The following is a 27,914-nucleotide window of genomic DNA, read 5'->3' as shown; positions in this document are numbered from 1 at the left end:
CGTGTCCCCTGCATCGGCAGGCGGACTCTTAACCACTGTGCCACCAGGGAAGCCCTAAAACCATTTTTTAAAGTGTCTGGAAATTGTCTTAAGGGCATACGACACATGAAGAAACTTTTTTTAAAAAGAAAACCTAATAACTCTCAGTAAGAACAGTGAGAGTCTTACTTGAGCCATGACCTGTCTACTTTCCCCTCTCTACTCTGGATGGGAGTGGCCCAGGAGATAGAGCTCCTTCTCTTCCAGCTCTCAGTCAAGGCTTATAGTACCTTCCTGGGAGGGCAGGACACCAGCATTTCTCATCCTTCCTTCCTCCATTTTGCTCAAGCTAAATTCAAGTGAAGTGCAGCTGAGGGATATGGGGCTTGCTTCTTATATCCAGCCCTGACTCATAGGATGGAAATTCTACTGCTGGCAAGGCAGACCAAGGATACGAGGCCCCAACTACTCTCACCCCAGCTCACTCACAGGACACAGGTCCCATGATGGGAGAGGCAAGCCGAGAAGACCAGAGGCTACAATTGCCACCTAGCTAGCACCTCAAACCTAAACCAGGGGTGTCACTCTGAGAGAATCGGGCCACTATACCCACCTCAAGCTCTGGAGCACTGGCTTGGAGATTTTGCCCAAGGGGAGAGTCAGGCCACAAAAAAAAAAAATGGAAAGCTGTGACTAAGAGGATGTGATTTTATTTGGAACAGAGTATGGAGAAGTTCAAGCCTAAGAGTGCTCTTATAACAAGGAGATTTTGGTGGTAAGCAATTAAGAGGAGGCTGTTAGTTCTACAAACTAGACTATAGGCTGGCCAATTTACCAGGGAAGGAAATAAACAAAACAAAAATGAACAAAGCTTCAAAGACATATGGCATACCATTAAGCACACCAACATATGTATAATGGGAGTACCAGAAGGAGGGGAGAGAGAAGAAGAGGCAGAAAAAATAGTTAAAGGACCAATGGCTGAAAACTTCCCAAATTGGAGGAAAAACATTAATCTACACATCCAAGAAACTCAACAAATTTCAAGTAGGAGAAACATAAAAAGATCCACACTCGGCCATATAGTAAAGATGTTGAAAGACAAAGAGAAAAATTTGAAAGCAGCAGGAAAAACAAACAAAAAAAACAACTCATCAGGTACAAAGGAAACTTCAGTATGGTTAACAACTGACTTCTTATCAGAAACAATGGAGGCCAGAAGGCAGTGGGACGGTAAAAGAAAAAATAAACTGTCAGCAATGAATGTTATTGCCAACAAAACTGTTTTTCAAAAATGCAGGGAAAATAAGGACATTCCCAGGCAAACAAAAACTTAGATAATTTATTGCTAGCATATCCACCTTACAAGAAATACTAAGGAAGCTCTTCAGGCTGAAAGCAAGTGACCCCAGATGGTAATTCAAATCCACACACACATAAAAACAAAGAACACTGGTGAAAGTAATTATTCAAGACAATATATTTTTCTTCTCCTGTCTTGTCTTAGCTGATTTAAAAAGCAACTGTATAAAGCAATATGTAAATAATTGTATTGTTGTGCCTATAACATATAGAAATGTAATATATTTGAGAATAACAGCACAAGGGAGGCGAGTGGATGCAAAATTGTATTGGAGTAAGGAAATGATACCAAATGGCAACTTGAATCCCCAGAAACAATGAAGAGAACCAGAAACGGTAAGTAAGGTTAATATAACAAATTCTATAAATTTATACTTGCCCTCCTTTTTTTCAATCATCTTCTTTAAATGACATAAAATTACATAAAGTAATAATTGTAACAATGTATTGTTGGGTTTGTAACATACATAGATGTAATATGTATAACCATAATAGCAGAAAAATGGGAAGAGGGAAATACAGGTATATAGGAGTAACGTTTCTATATTTCACTGGAATTTGGTATGAATCTGAAGGAGATTCTGATTTAAGGTGTATATGATTAGGCTTAGAGCAATCACTAAGAAAACAAGTACAAAAATACAGTGAAATTGCATTAAAAGACTTAAAATATTACACTAGAAAACATTCATCTAATGCAAAAGAAATCAATAAAAGAAGAACAGAGGAACAAAGTGACGTAAGACATATAGAAAACAAAGTAAAATATCAAATGTGAATACAACTATGTCAGTAATAATATTCAATGTAAAAGGATTAAGCAATCCAACCAAAAGAAAGTGATTGTCTGGATGTATAAAAAAACAAGATCCAGATATATGCTGTCTATAGGAGATATACTTCAGAACTAAAGATGTAAACAGGTTAAAAGAAAAAGGATGGAAGAAGGAACTATAGAAAGCTAAAGTGATTATACTAATATCAGACAAAATAGACTTTAAAACAAAAAATGTTACCAGAGATAGAGAGGAATATTTTCTAATGATAAAAGGATCAATTCATCTGAAATATTTAACAATTATAAACACATATGCAACTAACAATAGAACCCAAAAATACATGAAGCAAAAACATGACAGAATTTAAGGGAGAAATAGACAATTCAATAATAATAGTTGGAGGATTCAATACCCACTTTTAATACAGGAGAAAACAACTAGGCAGAAGATAAACAAAGAAATAGAAGACCTGGACAACACCATAAAACAACTAGACCTCTATAGAATTCTCCATCCAACAAGAGTAGAATACACATTTTTCTCAAGTGTACATGGAACATTCTCTAGGATAGACCATATTCTATACCATAAAACAAGGCTTAATACACTTAAAAGGACTGAACTAATATAAAATATGTTCTCTTACCACAATAGAATGAAATTAGAAATCAATATCAAAAATAAAATTTGGGAAGTTCACAGATATGTGGAAATTAAACAACATACTCCTAAATAACCACTCAATCACAGAAGAAAGAACAAGGCAAATTAGAAAATGTTTTGAGAGGGATGAAAATGAAGATGCAATATAACAAAACTTAAGGTATGCAGCTAAAGGAGTGCTCAGAGGGGAATGCATTTATAGCTGTAAATTCCTCATTAGAAGAAAAACAAATCTCAAATCAATAACCTAACCGTCTACCTTAACACACTAGAAAAGTAGAGCAAACTAAACCTAAAGTAAGTAGGGGATAGAAATAGTAAAGATTAGAGTAGAAATTAGTGAAATAAAGAATAGAAAAATAAAATCAACAGAACCAAAAGTTGTCTCCTTAAAAAAAAAAAACTGACAAAATTTTAGCTAGACTGATAAGAAAAAAATACAGAAGGCTCAAATTCCTAAAAACAGGAATGAAAGAGGGTACATTACTACTGATTTTACAGAATAAAAAGGATAAGGTAATAACATGAACTACTGTATACCAACAAACTAGATAACTTTGATGAATTGGATAAACTTGTAGAAACACACAAACTACTGAAATCGACTCAAGAAGAAGCAGAAAATCTATACAAGTAAAGATATTTAATTAACTATTTAAAAATTTACCACAAAGAAGTGCAGGACCAGATGGATTTATTGGTGAAGTCTACCAAACATTTAAAAAGATTTAATACCAATTCTTCATAAAGTCATCCATAAAATAGAAGATATGGGAACACTTCCCAACTCATTCTATGAGGCCGGTATCACACTGATACTAGAGCTAGACAAGGCATTACAGGGAAAATAAAACTACTGACCAACATCTCTTATGATTATAGGAACAAAAAAAAAAATCCTCAACAAAATACTAACAAACCAAATCCAGCAACACATAAAAAGGATTATATACCATGGCCAAATGGGATTTATCCAAGTAATGTAAGGTTGGCTTAGCATAGGAAATCAATCTACGTAATATACAATATAAATAGAAAAAACAACAAAACCACATGATCATCTCAAGGGTTGCAGAATAAAATGTTTGATAAAGTGTAAAATTCCTTTTTTTGATTAAAAAAACACTCAAAAAGTAGGAATAGAAGGGAGCTTCTCAACGTGATAATGAACATCTATGGAAAACTCACAGTTAATATCATACTTAATAGTGAAAGACTGAATGCTTTCCCCTAAGATCAGGAACAAGACAAAGATGTCTGCTTTTGCCACTTCTATTCAGCACTGCACTGGGGGTTCTGCCTACGGCAATTAGGCAAGAAAATGAAATATAAGGCACCCAGATTAGAAAGGAAGAAGTAAAACTATATTTATGCTCACATTATCTTATATATAGATAATTCTAAGTCATACCAAAAAAAACTTATTAAAACTACTAAATGAGTTTGGCAAGTTTACAGGGTACAAGACCAATACACAAAAAATCAGTTGTATTTCTATATATGAACAATAAGCACTCCGAAAATGAAAATATGAAAACAATTCTATTTACAGCAAATTCAAACAGAATAAAATACTTAGGAATAAATTTAACAAAAGAAGTGTAAAAGTTATACTCCAGAACTGCAAATAAACGTTGAAAGAAACTAAAGAAGACCAAAATAAATGGAAAGATATCCCGTGGTCATGGATCAGAAGACTTAATATTGTTAAGACAGCAACACTTCCCAAACTGACTGACTCATTCAATACAACACCTATTAGAATCTCAGCTGACTTGGCAGAAATTAACAAGCTGATTCAAAAATTCATATGGAAATGTAAAGGACCCAGAATAGCCAAAATGATCTTACAAAAGAATAACAAAGCCAGAGGATTCACATTTCCTGATTTCAAAACTTACTACAAGGCTGCAGTAATCAAGACAATGTGGTACCAGCCTAAGGATAGACATGCAGATCAACGGAATGGAATTAAGAGTCTAGAAATGAACTGTCACAATTACGGTTAATTGATTTTCAATAAGAGTCCCAAGACAATTCAAAGTGAAAGAGCACTCTTTAAAACAAACGGTGCTGGGACAACTGGATATCCACATGTAAAAATGTGACACCGGACCCTTGTATCACAATGTATGCAAAAATTAACTCAAAATGGACTTAAGACCTTAATATAAGATCTAAATGTAAATGCTAAAATGTAAGATGTAAATGTTACAACTGTAAGACTCAGAAAAAAAAATATAGTAAATCTTTGTAATCTTGGGTTAGGCAAAGCTATCTTAAATATGACACCAAAAGTGCAACTGACAAAATAATAAATAGGTAAATTGAACTTCATCAAAATTAATAACTTTCATTCTTCAAAGGATAACATAAAGAAAGTGAAAAGAAGAACCTATAGAATAAGAGAATATTTGCAAAGCATATATACTATAAGAGACATGTATCAGGAATACATAAAGAACTCTTGTAACTCGATAAAGAAAAAGACAAATTGTCCAATTAAAAATGGGTAAAGGATATAAATAGTTTTCCAAAGAAGATACACAGATAACGAATAATCACATGAAAAGCTCAAAATCATTACCCACCAAGGAAATGCAAATCAAGACACATGAGATACCACTTCATACCTGCTTAGAAGACTGTAATTAAAAAGACAGATAATAACAAGCGTTGGCAAAGATATGGAGAAATTGGAACCCTCATGCACTACCGGTGGGCATGTAACATGGTGTAGTCACTTTGGAAAACATTTTGGCAGTTCCTCAAAATGTTGAACACAGAATTCAGATATGACCCAGCAACTCTACTCCTATGTAAATACCCAAGAGAAATGATAACATATATATGTCCACACAAAAACTTGTACACAAATCTTTATAGCAGCATATTTATAACAGCCCCAAAGGGGAAATGACCCAAATGTTTCTCAACTGATAAATGAATAAAATTTAGTGTATCCATGCAATGGAATTTTATTTGGCAATAAGAAGGAATGAGGTACTTATATATGCCACAATGTGGGTGAATCTTGAAAACATGATACTAAGTGAAAGAAGCCAATCATGAAAGACCACACATTCCCTCAAATGTCCAGAATAGGCAAGTATGTAGAGGCGGAAAGTAGATTACCATGTTTGCTAGGGCTGGGAGGGTTACAGGTGGGATGGGAGAAATGAGGACTGACCGCTAGTGGTTCAGGGTTTCTTTTTGGAGGGGAGGAAGATGTTTTAAAATTGTTTATAGTGATGTTTGCATAACTCTTGGGATATTTTTTAAATTATTGAATTGTATACTTTAAATAAGTGAATTGAATGGTATGTGAATTATATCTCAATAAAACTATTATATTAAAAAAACTAAATGTAAAAAGCAACACTATAATAATGATATAGAATAATGTAGGGGGGCAGGGAAGGATTTATTTAAAAAAGCATAAAATCCGCTAACCATGATGGAAAAGTTTTTTTTTTTAATTGAGATATAACTGACATATAACATTGTGTATGTTTAAATGGTACACATTGACGTGATACATTTATATATTGCAATATGAAGGAAAAGTTTGATAAATTCAACTATATTAACATGAAGAACTTCCATCCTTAAAAAGAAAACAAGACAGAGTGAAAAGTCAAGCCACCATTGGAAAAATATGTTTGTAATAAACATAATCAACAAAGAATAAGTATCCAGAGTATAGGAAGAACTCTTACAAATCAATTTTTAAAAAAGACAAACAACTGAATGGAAAAATGAACAGAAAACTTGGGCAGGTCCTTGAGAGAAGAGGAAATCAAAATAGATAATAAACAAATGAAATGATGCTTAGTCTTATTGGTGATTAGAAAAAAGTCTCAGTTAAAACCACAATGAAAAAAAAAAACCACAATGAGATAGCATTTCATACCCCCCAGACTAGCAAAAATTAAACATGTTTAGCTGTCACAAGTGTCAGCGGGAAGGGCAGGAGCTCTCATACCCTGCTGTTTTCAGGGTAGACTGGTCAACAATTTTGGAAGACAGTATGACAATATCTAGTAAGGCTAAAGAAGCACACGGCCCAGGGATATACCCTAGAGAAGCTCTTGCATGTGCACCGTGGAAGACATTTATGAGAATGATTCCAATGGCACTGCCTAGAATAGCCCCGAGTGGGAACTGATGCTGGCTGTCAGCAGTAGGATGGATAAATGGTGATACGTTCATATAAGAGGTTTTCAGCAACACAAACAAACAAGCTACAGCTGTACTCAACATGGATGAGTCTTACAGATAACGATGTCACGTGAGGGCGGCAAATCAAAACAGAACGTCTACAACGCAGTTCTGCTTATATGAGGTTCAAAACTGGGAGAAAGCGAACCATGTCTCAACACATACTTAGGTGAGACAACTATAAAGAAAATCCAGAACGTGATAATCACAGAAGGCAGGGAGGACAGCACATAACTCCAGGGCAGGGAAGAAGATGTGAGTTTGGTGGGGGGCAGGAGAGAAGGGGTGTTTCTAAAGCACAGCCTAATTCCTAAAACATGGCTCTTCTCAAGGTTTTCTTAAATTGCAAATATACATTTTGTATCCTCTTCTGTCTGCATGTCATATTTCATCATAAAACATGAAGAAAACCATTCCGTTTTCAACAAGTGGCTTCCCTTCCACTCCTTTGAATGTGCCGGCAGGTCAGCACTGCACGTGGGCACATCTACGTGCAGGGGATCGCCAAGGCTCATGGAGCCCGACCTTGGAGGAAGAGGTGTGTCCGTGGGAGTGGGCATGGCCTTGGAACACTCCTCTGGCCGGAGCACATCCTGCTGTAGGTGACGCTGCCATGTGAGTAACAGACTGAGTGCTGTTCATCGAGGTTTCCTCTGTCCTTCTCAGCTTTGCAATCATCAACTGTTTGCTGTTCTACTGACCAAGGTGAAAACCAGGCTTGCTTCCGTCCAGTCCCTCCCCTGCTTTCCCTCCCTCTCCTGAGCACGTGTTTATGGCATGCTTAGTCCATGCCAGGTGCCCAGGATACAGCACTGAGCAAGGCGGATCTGGTCTCTACAGTTCAGCAGAGGGGTGATGTTACCTATTATCTCCTAATTAATTGATCACTATTGTGCCAACAGCTAAAGAGGAACATTTAGGCTTTATATACTCACTCTTGTTAAACCATGCCCATACCCAGGCCCAGGGCAGAAACCTTGGAAGACCTTGTGAAGTCTTTTAGTCCTGTCCCTTGTTAATTTTGTGGATATTCTTAAACACTTGAAGGTTTCCGGGATGTAAAAATTGGTCACTAGGAAGCAATTTGTGTATGATTAATGTAATTGCTTTTGTTATGCTAGAAGTTTCAAACTGCTCTAACACGAAACTTAAAAGAACAGCTTCTTTTTGTGGCTTCATCATTTCTGTTTGCGTGTGCAGGATACCTGGTGGGCAAAAGTGAAACCTAGATATAATAACCAGGAGGTACTGAAATGACGTGTAAGGAGATTGTTTCCTTCTGAGGCTACGGAGAGATGAATTTTAGCCTTAAACCCATCAGCCCTTATGTTCTGTTTTCGGGATTTACAGCAGTCGTTGGATTTTCCCTAGTAGTAGAGTGGGACCAAGACGTGAAGGGGAGCGCTGTTTAATTTTCTCCAACGTACTCCCATCTGGGAACGTGTTCTCACGGAAGGATACATGTCCACTTGTAGATGTGGTCTCACACACGACTTCAGCTGACATGTGAGTGAGAGGATTCCAGAGAACAGCCCAGCCGGAGCAGTGCCCACTCACCATAGCCCCTTCCCCATCGGCGATGATGGGGGCGCCGGCGCTGGGGGGGGTTCTGTGTGACTTGCTGGGCTGACTGGCTGTGGGGTGCGGTGTGAAGTACACCTCAGAGCCTTGGTCTCCGCTTCACAAGGGGGAATAATTCCCACCCACCAGCCTGACTGTTAGTTCCCATCATCCCCTCCTCCTCCCTCTTTAAACTGGAGGCAAGAACCCTGAGAAATTACTCACTTGTCTGTTGAGTTAGTCACTAATTTATGATCTAGACTGTGATGGAAAAGCTGGAGAGAAGGATTCCTCTAACAAAAGACAACCTTGCTGGCTCATATGGAGTCACTGCCATTCACACACCAGGAGAGTCAGATGGAAGGGGTTCCATCCCCTACCCAACGCTGGGGGATGACGTCCAGGGGAGGGTGGACAATTCCGTATTTCAACTGTGTCTAAACGCCAGTGAAACTGCTTAAGTCATTAAAACTACTTGTGCCACCCAGTTCACTGAGAAACAGGTCATTTTCCAGCCGCTTGTTTTAGGTATGTGTGGGCACACTCAAGCCAGATTTCCTGGGGAGAGGGGCGGAGAGGGAAAGCAGAAAGGGGGAGGTGAGAAGATGGGGGAGGGGGCAGGGGGAGGAGAGAGAGAAGCGGGGACTGCGCCTGCCTGGTGGATGTGCAGTCAGCTCCACCCCCCCCCCCCCCCCCTTAAATGGCCTCCAACTTCAGCTGGCGGGGGCCCGTGTGCCCACGGGGCCGTTACTGAAATCTACTCGGCCCATTCGGAAGTCAGCCTCTCCCTCGGCATGACCACCTCCTCCCCGTCAGAGCATGCCTAGCCTACCCTGACTTTGCCCTCCCCTGAGCTTCCAACGTCCTGCGTCCCAGCCTCTCCGGTGGCCCACATCCTGCACCCCTTCCTGGTCATCCCGGGATCCCAGACCCCAGCGGGGTCCTGGCAGGGGCTCTCCAGACTCGGCCTGGACAGGGGAGGAGAGCTACCCTCTCACGGACCACGGACCAGGTGCACTGGGCACCTCTACTGCAAAATTCTCCTGGCTTCCCAGATTCGTAGCCTTGCCCTCTGGCTCTGTGATCCCCTGGTGAGAAACCCAACTACACAGTCTCCATGGTGGTGGGTGGTAGGGACGGGGAGCCTATCTGAAGGACATGTCTTGTTCCAGGTCAGGCAAAGATACTTGTCAAAAACAAACTTCGGTCCCAGTAAATGATAAGTCAGTGCTCACTTCCCTGGAAGGAGTTTTTCTCCAATTAACTCAAGTCATGTACCTGCCTGTCTGACTGCCTGGCCCCCAGGGGGCTCTGGGAGAAGAAAAGGCATCCCATCACTCGGCGGGGACACCTCAAACATTTGCTCTGTTAATTGGTCACTGTCTTATTAAGAGGCGGGTCTCCTGCTGCCGCCTTCACATCCAGGAGGTACCGCAGCTCCCTGTTCTCCCCGCAATGCTCCCGTCAACCAAGGCAGCTGATTAAATACTTTGATTTCTGTTTCTCTGAACCTGGCAGCTTGCCGGAGGTGTGCGGTTCCAGACAAAGGTATCCTTGGAACGGAGCCACATTAGGATTTAATCAGCAGCCTTTCTGCCCTGCCACCATCTCCTGCCACGTGTACATCTTCCTTGTGTTTGGAGAAATTTGATGCCTTTGTTCCCCTTTGATTTTTCTCCTCTCAAATTTGCATCTTATATCATTTGAGTGTTTAATTTCAGACAGTTATTGTTTAAACTATTAAGCTTGTGGGACAGAAGAACTTTACTAGGAAAACAGCCATTGGCAGAAAGCACCTCTAAGGCTGGTGGGTGCAGGAGGGTGGGACCTTCTGGGGTGAGTGCCACCCCCCCTTCTATGGATCTCCTGGGTGCTGGGTGGGGGTGAGGGTTGGGTTGCAATTCAGGGGAAGCAGGTGCAATGACCCCGAGAGTCAACACTCCATCTGCAGCCCAGGGTCAGGGACTGAGCCCCAGGGTGGGGGAAGCACACCTCTCACTGGATGTCTAAGCAGTGCCTCCTTCCTGACTCAGTTCCTGCTCTCTAGATGGGGTGTTAACGGGGTGCGCCCCTGACAAAGGGCCAGCATGTCCGCACGGCTGCTCAGGGCCTGATCCAGATGGGATGCTTGGTTCCTGTGGATCGAAGAACCTCATGCAGACCTACCCAGCGATGGCCTATACTTACAGTTAGACGAGGACTGGCTAAGGTCTGACGAAGACAGTTAGAACAACCCTGGGGTGAGTAGACAGTGCTTAGTTTTATGTGTCAACAGCACCCCGATAGGTGATCAAACATTATTCTGGGTATTTCTGTAAGGGTGTTCTGGGTGTGATTAAAATTTAAACCAATGAACTTTGAGCAAAGCAGATGGCCTTCCACAACGGGGGTGGGCTTCATCCAATCAGCTGAAGGCCTGAATAGAACAAAAAGACCAACTCTCCCTCAAGTAAGACAGAATTCTCCAGCAGACGACCTTCAGATTTGCAATGGAACACTGGCTCCTTCTGGGTCTCCAGCCTGCTGGCCCATCCCGCAGATTTGGGACTTCTCAGCCTCCATAATCACATGAGCTAATTCCATATAAAAAAATCTCTTTCTCTCTCTAAACACATCCTACTGGTTCTGTGTCTCTGGATAGCCCTGACTAATGCAGTAAGGGTAGGAGGCAGGGCTGACTCTGCCATCCCCAAAATGTTTGAAAACCTCTTTAGGCAGGAATGGCTGAAGTCTGGAGGGCAGGCTTTTATAGAAACTGAGTCCCTCTTCCCCCAGCCTTCCTGCAGGGCCTTAGACTCCTCACGTCCACAGCAGACGGGGTGAGTCTACCACTCACAAAGCTTCTGCTCCTGTGTCCCCATCTCGGTGGAAAAGGCATGCGCTCCGTCCAGGCCACGAGCCTTGATGTCGCTCCCACCTCCTCCCAGGGTGTTCAACCAGTCCCTGGTCCTGCCAAACTGATTTTTCCTGAAGAGTTCCCCAGTCTGCCCACTCCCTTAATTCAGGCTCCCACATCTCTCTGCCTCCTCGCTGGGCTCTGCCCCAAGCTGCTCCCCATGGCAATGCTGGGTGATCTTTCTAAACACCAGCCAGACTGTTTCAAACCCCCAAATCCTGCCTGCAAAAGAAAGCCCCCATCCCCTTAACCTGAAGTTCAAGGTCTAGCCCAGAATTGGCCAAAGCCCCTCCCCAGATTCAGCTCTTGCCGCTTTCTCCCACCTTGAACTTCATATTTGGAGAAACAGCAGGTGGCTTGTGGCTCCCCATACTGGCTTCACACCCCAACCCTTGGCCCAAAAGGCCCTTTCCCTTCCTCTTTGACTAACCCATTTCTACCCATCGGTCAGTACTCAGCCCAGATGGCACCTCCTCCAGGAGGCCTCCCGCCTCCTTCCATAAGAGACTGGAGGTGCTCCACCATGGTGCTCCCCACCCTGGTTTACATGCATCTCCACTAGGACCTCCCCACAGGCAGGGGCCACTTCACACTCCTCTTGAGTCCCCAGCCCCTAAACTGGGCCAGGCACACAGTGCTTGTGAAATAAATGAAACGCTGAGTTGTTGAGACCTGCCAAGTCATGAATGGCCAGATATAAGAACCATAGATTTTTTTAAACAATCCTGAAGCCTACGAGTGAACCTTGGTCCACGTAATGTTGAAAACAGGCCCACTGCTTTACTTGCCCCAGGAACAAGAGCGAACAGGTGGAATGAAGTCAGGGTATACCTCGGTGCTGCTTGTAAATCCTGCGTGATGCTGCGCTTTCCCTGATCACACCCGCTCCCATCCCCTTCTCCATGGACACCATCTCGGGCCATCCCACAGGTTCCTGGTCCTCCCAGGACCCCGCCTGGGGCCGCAGTGGGAGGCCAAGTCAGCAGGCCTGGTCGGCGGCTTGGCCCCAAGCCCACTCTGTCCACTGGCACCTCTGAGGAGAACACACATGGTTCCCAGCTCATCCTGACCCACGGTTAGACTGGGTGGGGCTCACGGCAAAGTCTCTGTCCTTTTTTATTTATAAAAATCAGCACATATGCAGAAGGCATAGGAGAAGGAGCAAAGACTACAAAGGAAGAAATGTTTAAAAAAAAAAATCACCATTTCTTTGTTGAGACAAGAGTGGCTAACAGCAAGGTGCCCGTCAGCTGCATGTGTGAAAAATCCCTCCTTCAGAACAGAACGTGGACACAGGCACCATCTGCCCCAATGGTGAGCAACCGTCACTGAGTGCTTTCAAAGTCCAATGATTTCCAAAGCTTATTTCCTTTTGTTAATTGTAAAAATCACTATAGGTATAAGAGATGCAGTACAGCAGTAGGCGCTAGGACAACATGTAACATTTAAAATCAAAAAGACAGAGAGACGTGACTCTGAAGTGCAGCTCTCCCCCTCATCGGCTGGGTGGTCTTGGGCAAGTCACTAAACCTCTCTGAGCCTCGGTTGCCTCATCTGCCTAGTAGGAATACTAATAGTCCGTATCTGGGAGGGCTGTGTGGGGTTGATGAGAACGAGGGAATAAAGTACCCAGCCTTGGGCCCGGCACACTGCATGAGCTTCTTGCATTAGCCATTACCCTGCCTTGCATTCCCAGCCAAATCTCTGATCTCTTCAGAAGGGTGAGAAGCGTGAAATCACAATAATTTGCTGAAAATTTTCGTGATTGTAATCGCAGGCAACTGAGTCCCTGTGGAGCTGCACCCAAAGGAAGGCTGGCGGAGCCTTCACTTCGAGTTACTGCTTCCCCAGCCTTCTAGACAGGCACGTTCAAGGGTGCATCTTGTTTCCCACCAACTGTTTCTTTAAATGAGTACATGGGCTCCTGTCAGCGTTTCTCAAGGGAGAGAAACCACACTTCCCAGCAGCGGACTCTGCCTTCTTTCTCTACATATGCCCGTTCTCATTAGGTCTTCCTGATACCCACAACTGTTTGCCCTGAGAGCCACAAAACAGTTTAAAATGCAAAGTGTGTTCCTTTAAAACCATGAGCAGACAGACACCGAAAACAAATTTATGGCTAACCAAAGTGGAGAGGGGGGAGGAATATACTGGGAGTATTGGATTAATAGATGCACAGTTCCATATATAAAACAGATAAACAACAATGATTTACTGTATAGCACAGGGAACTATATTCAGTATCTTGTAATAACCTATAATGGAAAAGAATTTAAAACAGAACACACACACACACTTATATATATATCTGAATCACTTTGCTGTACACCTGAAACTAACACAACATCGTAAATCAACTATACTTCCATTAAAGAAAAACAAACCTGTGAGTAGAGTGTTTGCTGAGAGCAGCCTGGCATGTAAACAAGACCTTCACACTGCTATAGTTTGTCAGGGGTGGGGTGTTGTGGGGGTGAGCAGGCACGCAGGTGAAGGGGAGATGCAGGGAAGCACGGGAGATACGAGCGTCCCCTTCTCCTGTCGAGCAGAGCCTGCGGTGGCTCCGTGGCAGGGAGCGGGACTTCCTTTCCGTGCAGCACGCTCACCTCACTGGTCATGGCACACATCCACGTGGAGACAGACGCGGGTGTAAAACAGTGTGTGAATATGCCAACCTCTCTTTCACGTTCAAACAGGCTTCACTGCCCTTGACTCGCATCCCGGCCCTGGCGAGATGGTCCAGACTGTGGAATTACGGCTACTTGCATGTCACTGCCACTAAATACCACTGAAGGGTTGTAACTTCCCTGTAACCAACACTTGTGGCCACGTAGTTGAGAGGCACCCTTGATAATCTGGTTTTGTTCATGGGTGGTGGGGGGGAAAGGAGAACTCACAAGCTCACTCTCTAAGTAACTGGGATGAGGCCTCACTGACCCTTCCTGCCACCACCTCCACTGCTATCCTGGTGTCCCTGGGTGTCCCACTTTGAAACGCCTTCCTCACTCTGGGGTTTTCTTCCTTCTGCAGCTTGGCAAAGAGCTCATCCTCAGCCCCTTTTACCTGCCCATTACCCCCTACCATAAAAACTTCTGCTATCAGACCCAACATCCCCTGGGTTCCTGAAATCACTGGACAGGCTCAGGTGGGGGAGAAATTTACAATCTCAGCTATGAGGGCCCACGCAGAGCTGGGTGTGCACAAGCTCCACCTGACTGGGTGAAGCGAAGGTCTCTGTAAAGCCCATAAAAAAGACCTTGAACTTGCTATATTTTAATGGAAACAGGAATGATTAAGTGAGCTACACACACAAGAGACAGGGAGAGAGAGAGGTATGGGTAGAGGATCAGAGAACTCAGCCAGGCAGAATGAAAGGGGCATGTGGGGCTCACAGAGGCATTTGCTGGTCTATCGGAGACAGGCCTGTGGGCCACACCTCAGCTGACCAAAGCGGGCAGGAGAGGACTAAGGGACAGACAGTGGAACACAATTCCCTAAGGAAGACAAGTAAACAGACATGTCTGCCAGGTCACTGGATGAGCTCTTTCCTCCAGCTGCAGAGAGAAACGCACAACACACACACCCTGCTTATAACAAGTGGACAGAGTCCACTGCATCTGGTGATTTTAATTACCTGCAAGCAGAGTGATTCTACTACTTTCATTTAGGGGAGCTTTCTGAAAGCAGTTTCACTCTGCTTACCTTCATTAATGAGGGATTGGAATACATCAAAGCAGAAGTGAGCACAAGAAGAATCAAGGCAGAGGGCAGGGCTTGCAGGGACCGGGTGCCCAAGTCTGGGAGTCACTGTGAAGCTCTGCTCTCATTAGCTTCAAGAACACCCCATGTTCTGGGCCAGGCACAAGTCCACCCACAATAGGAAAACGGGCGGTTCCTGAGCCCCAGGATGCTGCAGGGGGCTGGGCCCCAGCTTTCTGTAGCTCTGCTCCTTGGCTGTCCCAGGTGGGGACTCACCTCCACAGGCTGAGAGTTGGATCTCCTTATTCACGCATTTGATGAGGCTGCTCTGCTAGGGGAGATTAGCCATCACCTACCTCTCCCTGGGTCACTCTGTGCGTCTGCTCCACCCCCAAACTTCCCTGCTTTATTTCAGTTAATTTGGCACAGTGATAAGTGCACCTCCCTCTCTTTGGAGAAAAAAGATGGCCCAAACTGGTACATTGCTTCCCTGTCCAGAAAAGCAGGCAGGGAGTCTGGGCACCCACGCCAGCCTCAGGGGCTGCAGGTGAGTCAGGGGGTTGAGAACCAAGAACTGCAGGCTGACCTGCAGGCCTCGCTGGACTCACGTACCCGCTGTCTCCCCAGCCACTGGCCCCTTTGACACCTTATGTCGTCAGGGAACAGAAGAACCTGAAAGGGACTCCCTGTGTACAGAAGAGAGAGAAAGGCCTTGCTGTCAGCCTGTCAGTAAAGCAGGGAACACTTTCAGGCAGGGACCCAGAGTCAACATGTTTGAGTTGTGGCTGGCCTGACAGCTGCTGAGTTTGTCACACAGATAATTAAATAAACTGCTTGAGCACAGAGATTCAATATGTGGTGTCATTTAGCGGCTGCTACACGGGGGCCTTGATCTTAATTGAAGGTGCAATAGGGGAGAACCTTAAAGAAGTCCCAAATCGACTTCTCGCTCTAGTAATTAAACATGTGACTCCCGATCGGCATTCAAAGCCTCCCAAGGTTTGGCCTGAGTTCCATTAAATGGCGCTAAGCAGGCTGAACCAAGGGCCTCTGTCCTCTCCACGGGGGGCAGAAGGCTCCATGTCACCCCCTCACCCCACCTCCTTCTCCTTCCCTCCTTCCTCGTGCTCCCTCAACACCCACTGATGTGCTCCCCCCACTGCCCCTTTGAGCAGGGTCCTACTTATGAATCTATCACCTCCTTTGCCGGGACCCTGTGATTTGTGTTGCGTGGTGGGCCTCCAGCTAGGGCTTCCCATCCTCTCAAGTGGGGCCCTCTATGGGACTGTGTGAGCCCTATAACACATAATCATCAATTTGTGCGTTCATCTAAGAAATGAATGGAACACCTCCAATAAGCAAAGAATAGAAAGACAAATCACATTTCCCCACTCATAAGGACATCCAAGATAGCGGGAGGACACGCAAGCTAACAAGAAGTTGTACCAGAGGGAGGATGCTGCTCGTGCTAGAAGTTCTGATGGCAGCTTGGGCAGCTTGGGGCTTATGCCGGAAATCCCCCGGGCCCTATAGGTTCATCTCAGTTAAAGCGTGAACCTAGAAATCCTTGGTGATGAGCTCCTGGACAGGTCGTCTTTTCCAGCCCACAGCACACCCCTCAAGCTTTCTGGGGTGGTGATGAAGAAGGAGGTCCCCTCAAGGCCATCCCTGGGTGAGGGTGGTGGAAATTAGAAAGAAAACATAGCACAGTGGCTAAGAGTTTGGGCTTTCAGTGCTGACAAGGCCCTACCTGGATGATCTGTCCCTACACCTCTTGGATGTCTCTCCCCTTCTGCACTCTGCTCCAGCAACCCTAGTCCCCTTTTTGATCCCCAAAAGTGCCAGGAGACCTCTCACACCAGGGTCTTTGCATCCGCTATTTCTTCCGCTGGGACGCTCGTGCCCCGGATATTCAAATGCCTCCCTCCCTGACCTCCCAGCCTCCTTCAGGCCTTTGCTCAAAAGTCACTTCTCATGTTAGATGTTCTCACTAACTTCTTTCCCCATCTCCCTCTTCTCTGGCACTTGTCACCACCTAAGACACCTCATCTTCTGTTTACTGTCTCCCCCATAAGTCTGTATGCTCCACGAGGGCAGGAACCCTGTCTGTTTGTGCACTGCTGTATCCCCAGTGCCCAGAGTAGACCCGACTCATAGGAAGTGTATGTTCTTTGGATGAATGGATGAAAGGGTTCAAGGAGGAGAGCACGTGGTCAGAGTTACCTCTTGGAGGGTTCACTCTTAAAGCCACATGGAAGGTGGGTTTGAAGAAATATCTGACCAGGAGCTTGGAGAACAACTAGGGGGCCTGTGAAGAGTCAGAGGGGCAGGGGCTGGACCAGGAAGACTGATGGTTACCCATGTAGGAGGGATGTAGTAAGACCAGACCTGGAAAGTGCCACCTGGACTTGGCATTTACAAGGATACGGTGTTCTTAATGGGGACAAGAGCCAGGCGCGGGCCTTGGTGGGCAGAGCGCCAGGGAGCTGGGAAAGCAGAGGCAGCCAGCGCAGGCAAGGCTTCAGGTGCCTGGGAGAGAAGGAGGGGAGAGGTGAAATGGTACCTTGAGGGATGCTGGGACGAGGCCGGCTCTTTAGGCTATAGGGTGAAAGAGTGTGAGCCTGTCAGTGGACACAGAGAAGTAGGGGCTGGAATAAGAGGGAGTGGGTGCTGGGAAACAACAGGGAACACTGTGGGGGGCCTCGGAGACTGCAACCTGTTTCCATCAGCGAAATCAGTGCAGTGGGAGACTTTCTCAGCTCAATAACTTATTAGCAATTTTTAATTACTGGAATGTATTTAAAGTGTGGTGGTTCTGTGAAGCACACAACACGTGCTGAACTGACAGCATTCTTGTGTACTCGCAGGGTGCTCATGTCAGGACACTGTCTTGCATAAAACCTAGAGGAACTATCCAGAGGGGACACATGTTTAAGTCATGTTTCTTGATCCTGGAAGCAGATACTATAAATGGGATGACTGCGACCCGAGGGCCACTGTGCTGGAAGGCTCTTGGTGATGCACTGATGCCGGCAGCACCTATGGAGGAGGCTGCAAGAAGGAGACGGTCCGTGAAGACTCCCGTTGGTCCTTGAGATCTTGGGGTATCTCTGGCTACAGCAGCCCCACACAGTGGCCCAGACAGTGGGGGTACTGGGGACTAGACCCCAACCTTCTTTTGTCTGTTAATTCCATGATGACAGGCCTGGCATCCTGATCATACTGGTACCCTCAGGTCCTGCACAGCCTTGGCACCCAGTGGACATTCAACAATGTCTCTATCTCTTCAGCAAGTGGTATTGGGAAAGCTGGACAGCTGCATGTAAATCAATGAAGCTAGAACATACCCTCACATTATATATAAAAATAAACTCAAAATGGCTTAATGACTGAAATATAACACACTACACCATAAAGCTCCTAGAAGAGAACACAGGCAAAACATTCTCTGACATAAACTGCACCAATGTTTTCTTTGGTCAGTCTCCCAAGGCAATAGAAATAAAAACAAAAATAAACAAATGGGACCTAATCAAACTTATAAGCTTTTGCACAGCAAAGGAAACCATAAACAAAATGAAAAGACAACCTATGGACTGGGAGAAATATTTGCAAATGATGCGACCGACAAGGGTTTAATTTCCAAAGTATACAAACAGCTCCTACAACTCAATAACGAGAAAACAAACAACCCAATCGAAAAATGGGCAGAAGACCTAAATAGTCATTTCTCCAAAAAAGACATATAGACATTCAATAGGCACATGAAAAGATGTTCATCATCTCTAATTATTAGAGAAATGCAAATCAAAACTACAGTGAGGTACCACCTCACACAAGTCAGAATGGCCATCATTAAAAAGCCTACAAATAACAAATGCTGGAGAGGGTGTGGAGAAAAGGGAACCCTCCTGCACTGTTGGTGGGAATGTAAATTGGTGTAGCCACTATGGAGAACAGCATGGAGGTTCCTCAAAAACTGAAAACAGAATTGTCATATGATCCAGCAATCCCATTCCTGGGCATGTATCCAGGCAAAACTATAATTCAAAAAGATCCATGCACCCCTATGTTCATAGCAGCACTATTTACAATAGCCAAGACATGGAAGCAACCTAAGTGTCCATTGACAGATGAATGGATAAAGAAGATGTGGTACATATATACAATGGAATATTACTCAGCCACAAAAAGGAATGAAATAATGCCATTTGCAGCAACAAGGATGCAACTAGAGATCATCATACTAAGTGAAGTAAGTCAGAAAGAGAAAGACAAATCCCATATATCACTTACATGTGGAATCTAAAATACGACACAAATGAGTATCTATGAAACAGAAACAGACCCACAAATATAGAGAACAGACTTGTGGTTGCCAAGGGGGCGTGGGGGTAGGGAAGGGAAGGACTAGGAGTTTGGGATTAGCAGATGCAAACTAGTATATGCATGATGGATGAACAACAAGGTCCTACTGTATAGCACAGGGAACTATATTAAATATCCTGTGATAAACCATAATAGAAAAGAATATGAAAAAGAATATACAGATGTATAACTGAGTCACTTTGCTGTACACGTAACATTGTAAATCAACTAAACTTCAATAAAATTAAAAAAAAAAAAAAATCTCTGAAGAGAGACAGCTTGGTGGCAAATGGCCACACCCCCCTGTGTGGAGCTCAAAGTGAAGGACCGGAAGGGTACACAGAGATTCATTTGCAAGGGCTGGGGAAGCAGCAGCGGCCTTTGGACAGAATGCAGGTGGGGCCAGGAGTGGAAGGACAATTGGAAGAAACTGGAAACAGGTAGGGGGGCTGGAGAGAAAGTAGAGGCCAATGCCCAGAGGCCAGAGCAAGCTAACAGTGGGCATGCCCCAGAGGCTCTGTGGCTTCGTCTCCAGGCTCCTCTGGCAGCTCTGGGAGATGCTGAGTTTCCCACTCCTTCCTTAGGGGAGAGGAAGTGGTCTGGTGCTCTGGTGTGCAGAGGCCCTGTGGGTTCGGGGTGACTGAGCCAGCTCTCCCGGTGAAGCTCCCAGATGGGCCTCTTGCTGACCTGCATAGCAGGGAGGCCCGGCCCAGCAGCAGAGGCCTTTCCCACTGACCATGGCTCCTGAGTCCTCCCTCCACAAATTCTCCTGGAGGAAAAGGATAAAGCAGTCACATCTGCTGTGAACATGCCTTGCTGGGACCAAATTAAAAAGAGCCCTGAAGCTGGGGGTGATTATGAAGGGTGGGCTGTAGCGACAGAGCCTGTGGAACTTGGGGCAGGCACTCGTCCTCTCCGGGCCTCCGGGTTTCCATCTGGGAAACGGGAAACTGGACTATCTTATCTGACACTCAGTCAGCTTGAGTTCAAATTACCCAGGTTGGCACACAGGCCTCACTCTTACCCACTTGTCTGCATTCACCTGTAGTCTCCGTCACCATCCCCCCCCCCCACCGCCCCCCCCCCCCCCCCCCCCCCCGCACCCAGGACTTGCATCTGAATCACCTGCTCTGTCCCGTCGGCACCCCAGGATGCCCTCACTCACCTCTCAAGATTCACCTCAAAGGTCTCTTCTCCAGCTCCCTCCCCAGACATTCCCCTTCTCATCCTCTGGTGGGCCAAGCCCTCCCTCAGGCTCAACTGACAGTTCCTGAGGGCCTTTCATGCATTCCAGAAACTTCCACTAGACCTGGAATCAAGAGCTCTTGGTTCTTCTCTTCCATCTCTACTAGCTCACGGGGTGAACTTGGATGACTCACTGCATCTCTTTTCAAAAAGCAAGGCCGACTTATAGGGCAGGAATAGAGATGCAGGTGTAGAGAACAGGTATGTGGACACGGGGTGGGTGGGGAAGGGGAGGGGAGGGCGGGATGAACTGGGAGATTAGGTTTGACATAAATACACTACCATGTGTAAAATAGATGACTAGTGCGAACCTGCTGTATAGCTCAGGGAGCTCAGCTCGGCGCTCTGGGATGACCTAGATGGGGGGGTAAAGTGGGCGAGGGAGGTGGAAGAGGGAGGGGATGTAGGTGTGCGTATAGCTGGTTTACTTCATTGTACAGCAGAAACTAACACAACCTTGTAAAGCGGTTTTACTCTAATTAAAAAAAACAAATGAAGGCAGTTGGAGAAGCTGATAGAAGTTTGATCATTTGGAGGTCAAATTCCAGTCATTCGTTAAATACACGTGGAGGACAAATGCTCTTCTCTCCCCTTGTTCACAGAACACCCACACGCCTGACCTCTAAGCCTATATCCAGCATGGTCTCATGCGGGCAGGGTTCTTACAGCCTCCTGCGTCTGCCTCTCGACTGTGCCCTGATGTCTGCAATGACAACACCGTCCTCTGGAGTGCTGTGATACTGCTTAGAGAAGAGCGCTCATGATGTGACTGGCGCTGCTCATTTTACGCTCACGACACCATAAGGTAGGCGCTATCATCATTCCCATCTTACAGACGCAGTAAGTGAGACAGAGCTTATGTGTCTTCTCCAAGGCGGTGTGGAACGGCCCCACGGCTGGCCTTTGGTCCTGTGCCACCTGCTCCCTCAGCATGGGTCTCTCCGCAGGCCCCAGCACCTCCCTGCTGTAGGGACGGCTCCAGCAGGGTGAGGCCAAATCCCCTAGGATGCCTGCCACCACCAACACGGCCCTGCGCCCGCTGCTCCCACACCGTGGGACGCTGAGCCTCTCTGGGGCGGGGCCGATACAGCTGGGAATGTGAGTAGCTCTCCCCGGCAGGGCAGACGAGACTTGTGGAAGTGTGGGAATGCCCTGGAGGCATGGGACTCAATTTATGCTTCTAAATACCCAAAAGAAGTCTTTGGCAGCAAGATCTGTCCGCTCTGCTAACTTGTAATAGATGTTTGGGTTTCTATTCCTGTGTTTAGTAACACTTAAGGAAAGAAGGTTTATTAGTGAGCCTATAGTATGTTTAATTTTTAAAATAAAAAGTGGTAATTATTTCCTCTGATTTCATAAGCCTGGGAACTCCCCTCAGAAGCACCAAAGCGTACCTACAAATTCCATGCAGGATAAGGAAGCTTAATGGTCTGTGTAGAACTGAAACCCTAACAGGCTTCTTTCTTCCATAATTTCATGGTTTGTTGGGAAAACTGCCCAACTATGACACTGTCATCTGGGATAATACAAGCCAGGAGTGGTGAGTGATAGCTGAGTGGCAAGCCTGTCTTCTCCAACAGTGTAGGAGATAAAGCGTGAATTCAGAACTGAGTCAGAAAAATCATTTAAAAAGTGCCAGCTAGTATACAAATAGGAATGCCATGTCACAAGATAACTTTTAAGACACAAACTCTAGAAGAAGTTAAAGGTACAGAGAAATCCACCTACTATCTTGGTGTTCACTGGTAATATTTGCTACCGAGGACAAATGTGGCTCTAATTTTGCCCCAAGGAGAAGGAGAGACAGTATCCCACCTCCCTTGTCCCCCTGACTTTCAGCGAGTGAGACCCTGCTTGGGATGTCAGGACTGCTGGTATGGAAGCTGCCAACACCCGCTGAAGCCAGGCTGCTGAGTTCAGTTTTGATTTTCTCACCAGCTAATGATCCCTAAATTATGTTATATTTCATTCTGTATTCACACAGTATCCCATTGCCATAGCAACGGGAATGTGATACCACAAGTTTTCTTGTACATGGGCTTCGAATGCTGCGTCTCCTCCCTGGCAGAGGGGTTAGTGTCATGTCCCCAGACGGTACCCATGAGAACCCCCTCCGCACCCCAGTGAGGGCTCAGGGGCTCTGGTGGCGGAGCGAGTGCTCTGAACTGCGGTGGCCTCACCTAGGAACCCACCACCACGTCCCCATCCCCCTTGCTCTACGTGCTCCAACCCCATAAGGACCGTCCTAATATAGTGACTTCTGGGGGCAGAGAAAGCCCCAGAGAGTAAAGTCATAACTTCTCTTTGTAAAGCTAGAAGGAAAAGACAGTGAAACACCATGATTTTAGAATTTTTGTTTGCATGGGAAAACAGTGTTTTTAAGTTTCCTGGATCAACAACTCCCTGGAAATTCGGGATCATCAATGGAGCTCAAGATGGCATTACTCTGCTGCCATCTTGGGGTGAGGACTGAAGGAAGCTGTCCTTTATACCCACTAGGCTTTTTCCCAAGAATCTCATCCTGCCTGCCCCCCAGCCCTCTGTCAATCCATTACGCCTCGCTCCCCGTTGGAGCCATGGTTCTGGCGAAGGTGGAGAAGTGCGCTCCCAAAGCACCCTCCTAGGCCTGGCTGCCTCCGCGCCCTCCAAGGCCCTGGGACCAGTGAACAGATCTCTACTGCTTGCTGGGCATTCCCTATGGAAACGCTAGAGAAGGAGAGGCTGGCTGGCCTCCTGCCTAGGAACTGGAGCTGATGCTGAACCAGAGGCAGTGAAGGCTTCTCCGTGGGGTCCAGACCCATGGGGCCAGGGCTGCAGACGGGGGAGCCCTAGCCCCAGGGGGGCATCTCCAGGATAGCCTGAGGGCCTGACTCTCAGCACCTTCCTCTCCCACTCTCCATCTACCAGCAAGCCATCCGGGCCCAAGACCTGCTGGTCAGAGCCCTTGTTCCTGCCTCTGCATTCCCCTCAGAGCTTGCGCACCTCTCTGCTCCAGGCCTGAGGCCACACTGAATTAGATAAATGATGACAACAGGTGTCATTAATACCCGACACGTGTAACACACCCGGCCCACGCTAAGTGGTCTCTGTGCTGCATCTCCTTTACTTTTCTCCACGGAGCAGGTGGGAACTGCCAATAGCCCCTTTTTACAGCTGAGGAAAAGGCCCAGAGAGGTGGAGTCATGCACCCAAGGTCACAGAACTGGGCTGCAACCCCAGGTCCCTCTGGGACTTTGCAGGTACCCCTTTCCACCGAAAAAGGATGTTTTGTAGAGCGGCTCTGTCTGCCACTCGAGTGGGTGGGGATTCACAAAATCGGTGAAAAACCCAACGAATCAGAAGGATCCGGTGAATAAATTCAATCAGCACGAAGCAGAGGCAAGACCTGATCTGCCTGCCCCTCCCGCACGCTCTCCAGCTCTCCCCCAGCATCCCTCACCGTGGCAGGTTTTGTGGTGGGTGATTTTCCCTCACGTGACATAAGAAATGCTGTTTGAATAACCGATGGTGGGGGAGGCTGTGCGCAGTCTGATGCAGAAATAAAAACCTTCAGAAAGATGCAAGTCGGGGGATGCTGGAAACTGGAGAATGGGACGCCAGTCTACAAAATTCAACATGGCCAATAAGGCTGGAGCAAGTGGTCAAGTGTTTTAGTGCTCACGGCTGCTAAGGCATTGGTGGGCCTGGGCTGGGCAGGGCTTCCAGGCCTCGGACATTTTTCCTGGGCTCATTTTGTCTTGATTCCACGTTGGGCCTCATGATTTCTAAAGCACGTCAGCATTCGTGTCATAAGCATGGCCATGAAAGGGTCCAAGACTTCCCATCACAAGATAAACTCAACTTTCCGGAGACCCGCCTGCTCCAGGACCCTGCTGCCAGGGCCCACGGACGAGGTGGGAAAGCTGCACCCTTTCTCGGGGTGCAGAAGGCCCACAGACCTGGACTTCACCGTGAATCCTCCTGCCACGTGGTCCTGGCGCCTGTGCAAGTTGAGACCACAGCTCTGCCCTTCCCTCTGGGCACCCAGGCTCCCAGCTGTGACCACACAGAAGCCCTTTTCTGTCAGTGTCACCAGCACTCTGCAGCGGGGCTCCATCCAGGCTTTCTCCTCCCCTCCCGGCCCTGCCCCACAGCACGTCTTGGACCTCATGCAGCCCCACGTGGGCTCCCCACCTCCAGCGTCCCCTGGCTTGGGCCAGTGGGCCTGTTCCCACCTGCCCAAGTGCTGCTTCTCCCGTCTCACATCGTCTAATTTATTCATGTGTGGCCATTTGGGTTCAGCATCACAAATATTTCTACAGGCTGTGGCATGCACCATTCACTGGGGCCACATGAACATGGGAATTTGCAGTCTAGCTCTTATTCTTGAGCATCTGTGAGTTGTTGACGTCTTGGTGCAAGGCCCTGAGCCACGTGCTGAGACTATATACGTGCACCAAGAGCCACGGGCTCTGCCCTTGAGGCTCTTACCATCCATTGGGAGCTGGCACTGCCCCTCTCACTCAAGCCCAGCAGAGGGCATGAACCCTTTGGCCCCAACTCCACAGACATCTGAAGTCCTTGCAGGGCCTTCCTCATCTTACTCAGAGGTGTTCTGGACAGGCCAGGTGACCGCTCTAGGCCAGAGCTGGAGTGCCCACCATACTGGGAACCACTGGACTGCGGGGTCCATCCAGCCACATTCTACACACAGCATGGTCTCCTGACTCACGAGACACTGTCTGGAGGGGCCAACGTGCTCTCTGCCGCCACCTGGCAGGGCCCACCCTACGCAAGAGACCTGGGCAGTGCCTACCCTGTGCAAGAGACCTGGGCGGTTCCTACTGGACCCATGCTCTGCACCAGCCCAGGGCTTAGTGGGCCTCCCTGGCTTCTGATCTCCCAGGGCCTTCCTCTAAGGGCAGGGGCCTCTGGAGGTGGACACAAATGAAGACGCATCACTGAAATGCTGCTGCTGCTATGTTGTTAAGACTCTTTCCTCCTTCTCTTTTTTTAAAAACACATTTAACCTGTAAGACGCAGCACCCGGGTCATTTGTCAGAAAGGCATTAGCAAATCCATGACAAAACCTACGAGCATAGAAGCAGGGAGCCGTCTTCCTACCTTTAAGGAAACAGTCCTTGCTGTGGACGATGACAATCTTCTTCCCCAGCAGGCAAGCAGCACGGTGGAGCTCACAGTGGTTTTCGTAAACCCTCCCGTCGGAGCCACACACGGGCACGTAGCTGGGACTGCAGGCCTCCAGGCACCGGCACTCGGGCTCCCCCGTCTCCCTGCTGAGTGCGCACCTGCTCCCGTGGCTGCAGAACTTCTTCCTGCAGGAGGCCGGCAGCCCACGGTGGCCGGAAAGCCCTGCCAGACACACAAACACAGAAGGTCAGCCGTGAGCACGCAGGTGTGTGTGGCACGGCCCACCTGTGTGGCTCTTTCAGGCTGTGGTGAACAGAGGCTGTGAAGCTCAGGCCTGGGGGCTCGGGCGCCCCATGGAGCCCCTGCCCCTCTGGCGGGGGTGCTACAAGCAGTGCCCTGCCGTGTAGAGCCCAGGTTTTTTGGCTGGCTCTCGCCAAACATCTCAGACACAACCCCTGCCCATCCTGGAAGGGAGGAGTAAACAGAGGGCTACACGGAGCTGGCAAAGTACCGATGGACCCTGCTGACTGAGCGGAGGAGGGCTTTCCAAGGGACAGAGGGCTTGAGCCAAGGCTCCCGTAACCACAGTGCAGGGAGCACTTGCCTGTCTCTGGGAGGAGACGGTGTGGGTTGGGGGGATAAGGGTAGCAAGGCGTGGTTCTGCCTTATAGACTCAGACAGCCAAACAGAGGCGTTTTGGTCTGATATGTTAGGGACTGGGGAGCCGTGGTGGGGTCTAGGGAGTAAGGAGAAAATGGGACTCTTTTTTTTTTTTTTCCGCGGTACGCGGGCCTCTCACTGTTGGGGCCTCTCCCATTGCGGAGCAGAGGCTCCGGACGCGCAGGCTCAGCGGCCATGGCTCCCGGGCCCAACCGCTCCGCGGCATGCGGGATCCTCCCGGACCGGGGCACGAACCCGTGTCCCCTGCATCGGCAGGCGGACTCTCAACCACTGCGCCACCAGGGAAGCCCGAAAACGGTACTCTTGAATTTCAGGATCGGGGGGCAGCCAAGGCAGGGAGGCCAAAAGTTGACCTATCCCTCTAAGGAGAATACAGTTCTCTAGGACACAACAGCAGTGGTGGCACCAGCAGCCTTTGTCCACTGCTCAGTTCTTTCTAGCACAATCCTGCAGCCTGCCTCTGTGGGCAAGAAGGCTGAGACCATGGAAACAGCAGCTGCTGTGTTCCTTTGGGTCTCACACTTGCCATGTTGTTGTGTGCCAACACATGCCCATAGTGATCTCAGGCAGTGGTGTCTAGAGCTCACACACCAAAGCAGCAGGACAGCTAGTAGAGTGGCTTATTGCTGAAAAAGGTACACTTACATGGAGGGCCAAATAAGCATCTACCCACCAACGCGACACTCCTCCAAAGAGTCCAGAAAACTGGATGATTGCCACGTGGCATTAATGGCAACAGACAGCAAATTGAGAATCATAAAGGGATATCAAGACGCAAATAATTAAAACATGAATGCAGATTTTATGGCCACAGAAGTCTTTGCTTTTAAGTTTTAATTAAATCTTCTTCAAAATATTGGCAAGACAGAATGGCCTGGGCTGTCAAGACTGAACTTTCAGCCTCAAGTCCTACCCCATGGGATTAACATGCCTAAGGAAAAAAAAAAAAATCTTGTTTTTGGTTGAGTCTGTTTTTCATCATTATAGATTTGAAAAGAAAAAGTCAGTTATCGGTAGATTAACTGCTTGATTCAATAACTCATTTAAATTCCTCCAGCCTTGGCAAGCTGAGAAATATTGACTTTTTCTTGAATCATAATAAACTAGAAGGTCAAAATATCTCTGAGCAGTATAAAAGTGCAGATTGTAAGTGGGCGTGAGAATCTCCTTTATCCACCTGGCTAGCTGTTGGCGTGTCACCGCGAAGGCTAGGTGGCATTCACTGGCCCCAGCGCGCACCCTCCCGTCAAGGCACAATCCTGCAGCCTGCCTCTGCGGGCAAGAAGGCTGAGACCATGGAAACAGCAGCTGCTGTGTGCGGCGGGGAGCCA

At 47.0% G+C, this 27,914-nt stretch overlaps 1 protein-coding gene across 2 annotated transcripts in view; it reads right to left on the bottom strand.

The window, feature by feature from the left end:
* FSTL4 (follistatin like 4) overlaps positions 1-27,914 on the bottom strand; it is a 456,287-nt gene that overhangs the window by 222,495 nt on the left and 205,878 nt on the right. For both annotated transcript variants that reach the window (XM_032628573.1, XM_032628572.1), the window contains exon 4: positions 25,876-26,124. In XM_032628573.1, coding sequence (XP_032484464.1) covers positions 25,876-26,124 — 249 coding nt within the window. The remainder of the gene's footprint in view (positions 1-25,875; positions 26,125-27,914) is intronic.

Source organism: Phocoena sinus, chromosome 3 (genome assembly GCF_008692025.1).
Source record: "Phocoena sinus isolate mPhoSin1 chromosome 3, mPhoSin1.pri, whole genome shotgun sequence".
In the NCBI taxonomy this organism is placed as follows: domain Eukaryota; kingdom Metazoa; phylum Chordata; class Mammalia; order Artiodactyla; family Phocoenidae; genus Phocoena; species Phocoena sinus.
Note: the sequence above shows the minus strand (reverse complement) of the source record. Positions and strands in the feature narration are given on the sequence as shown.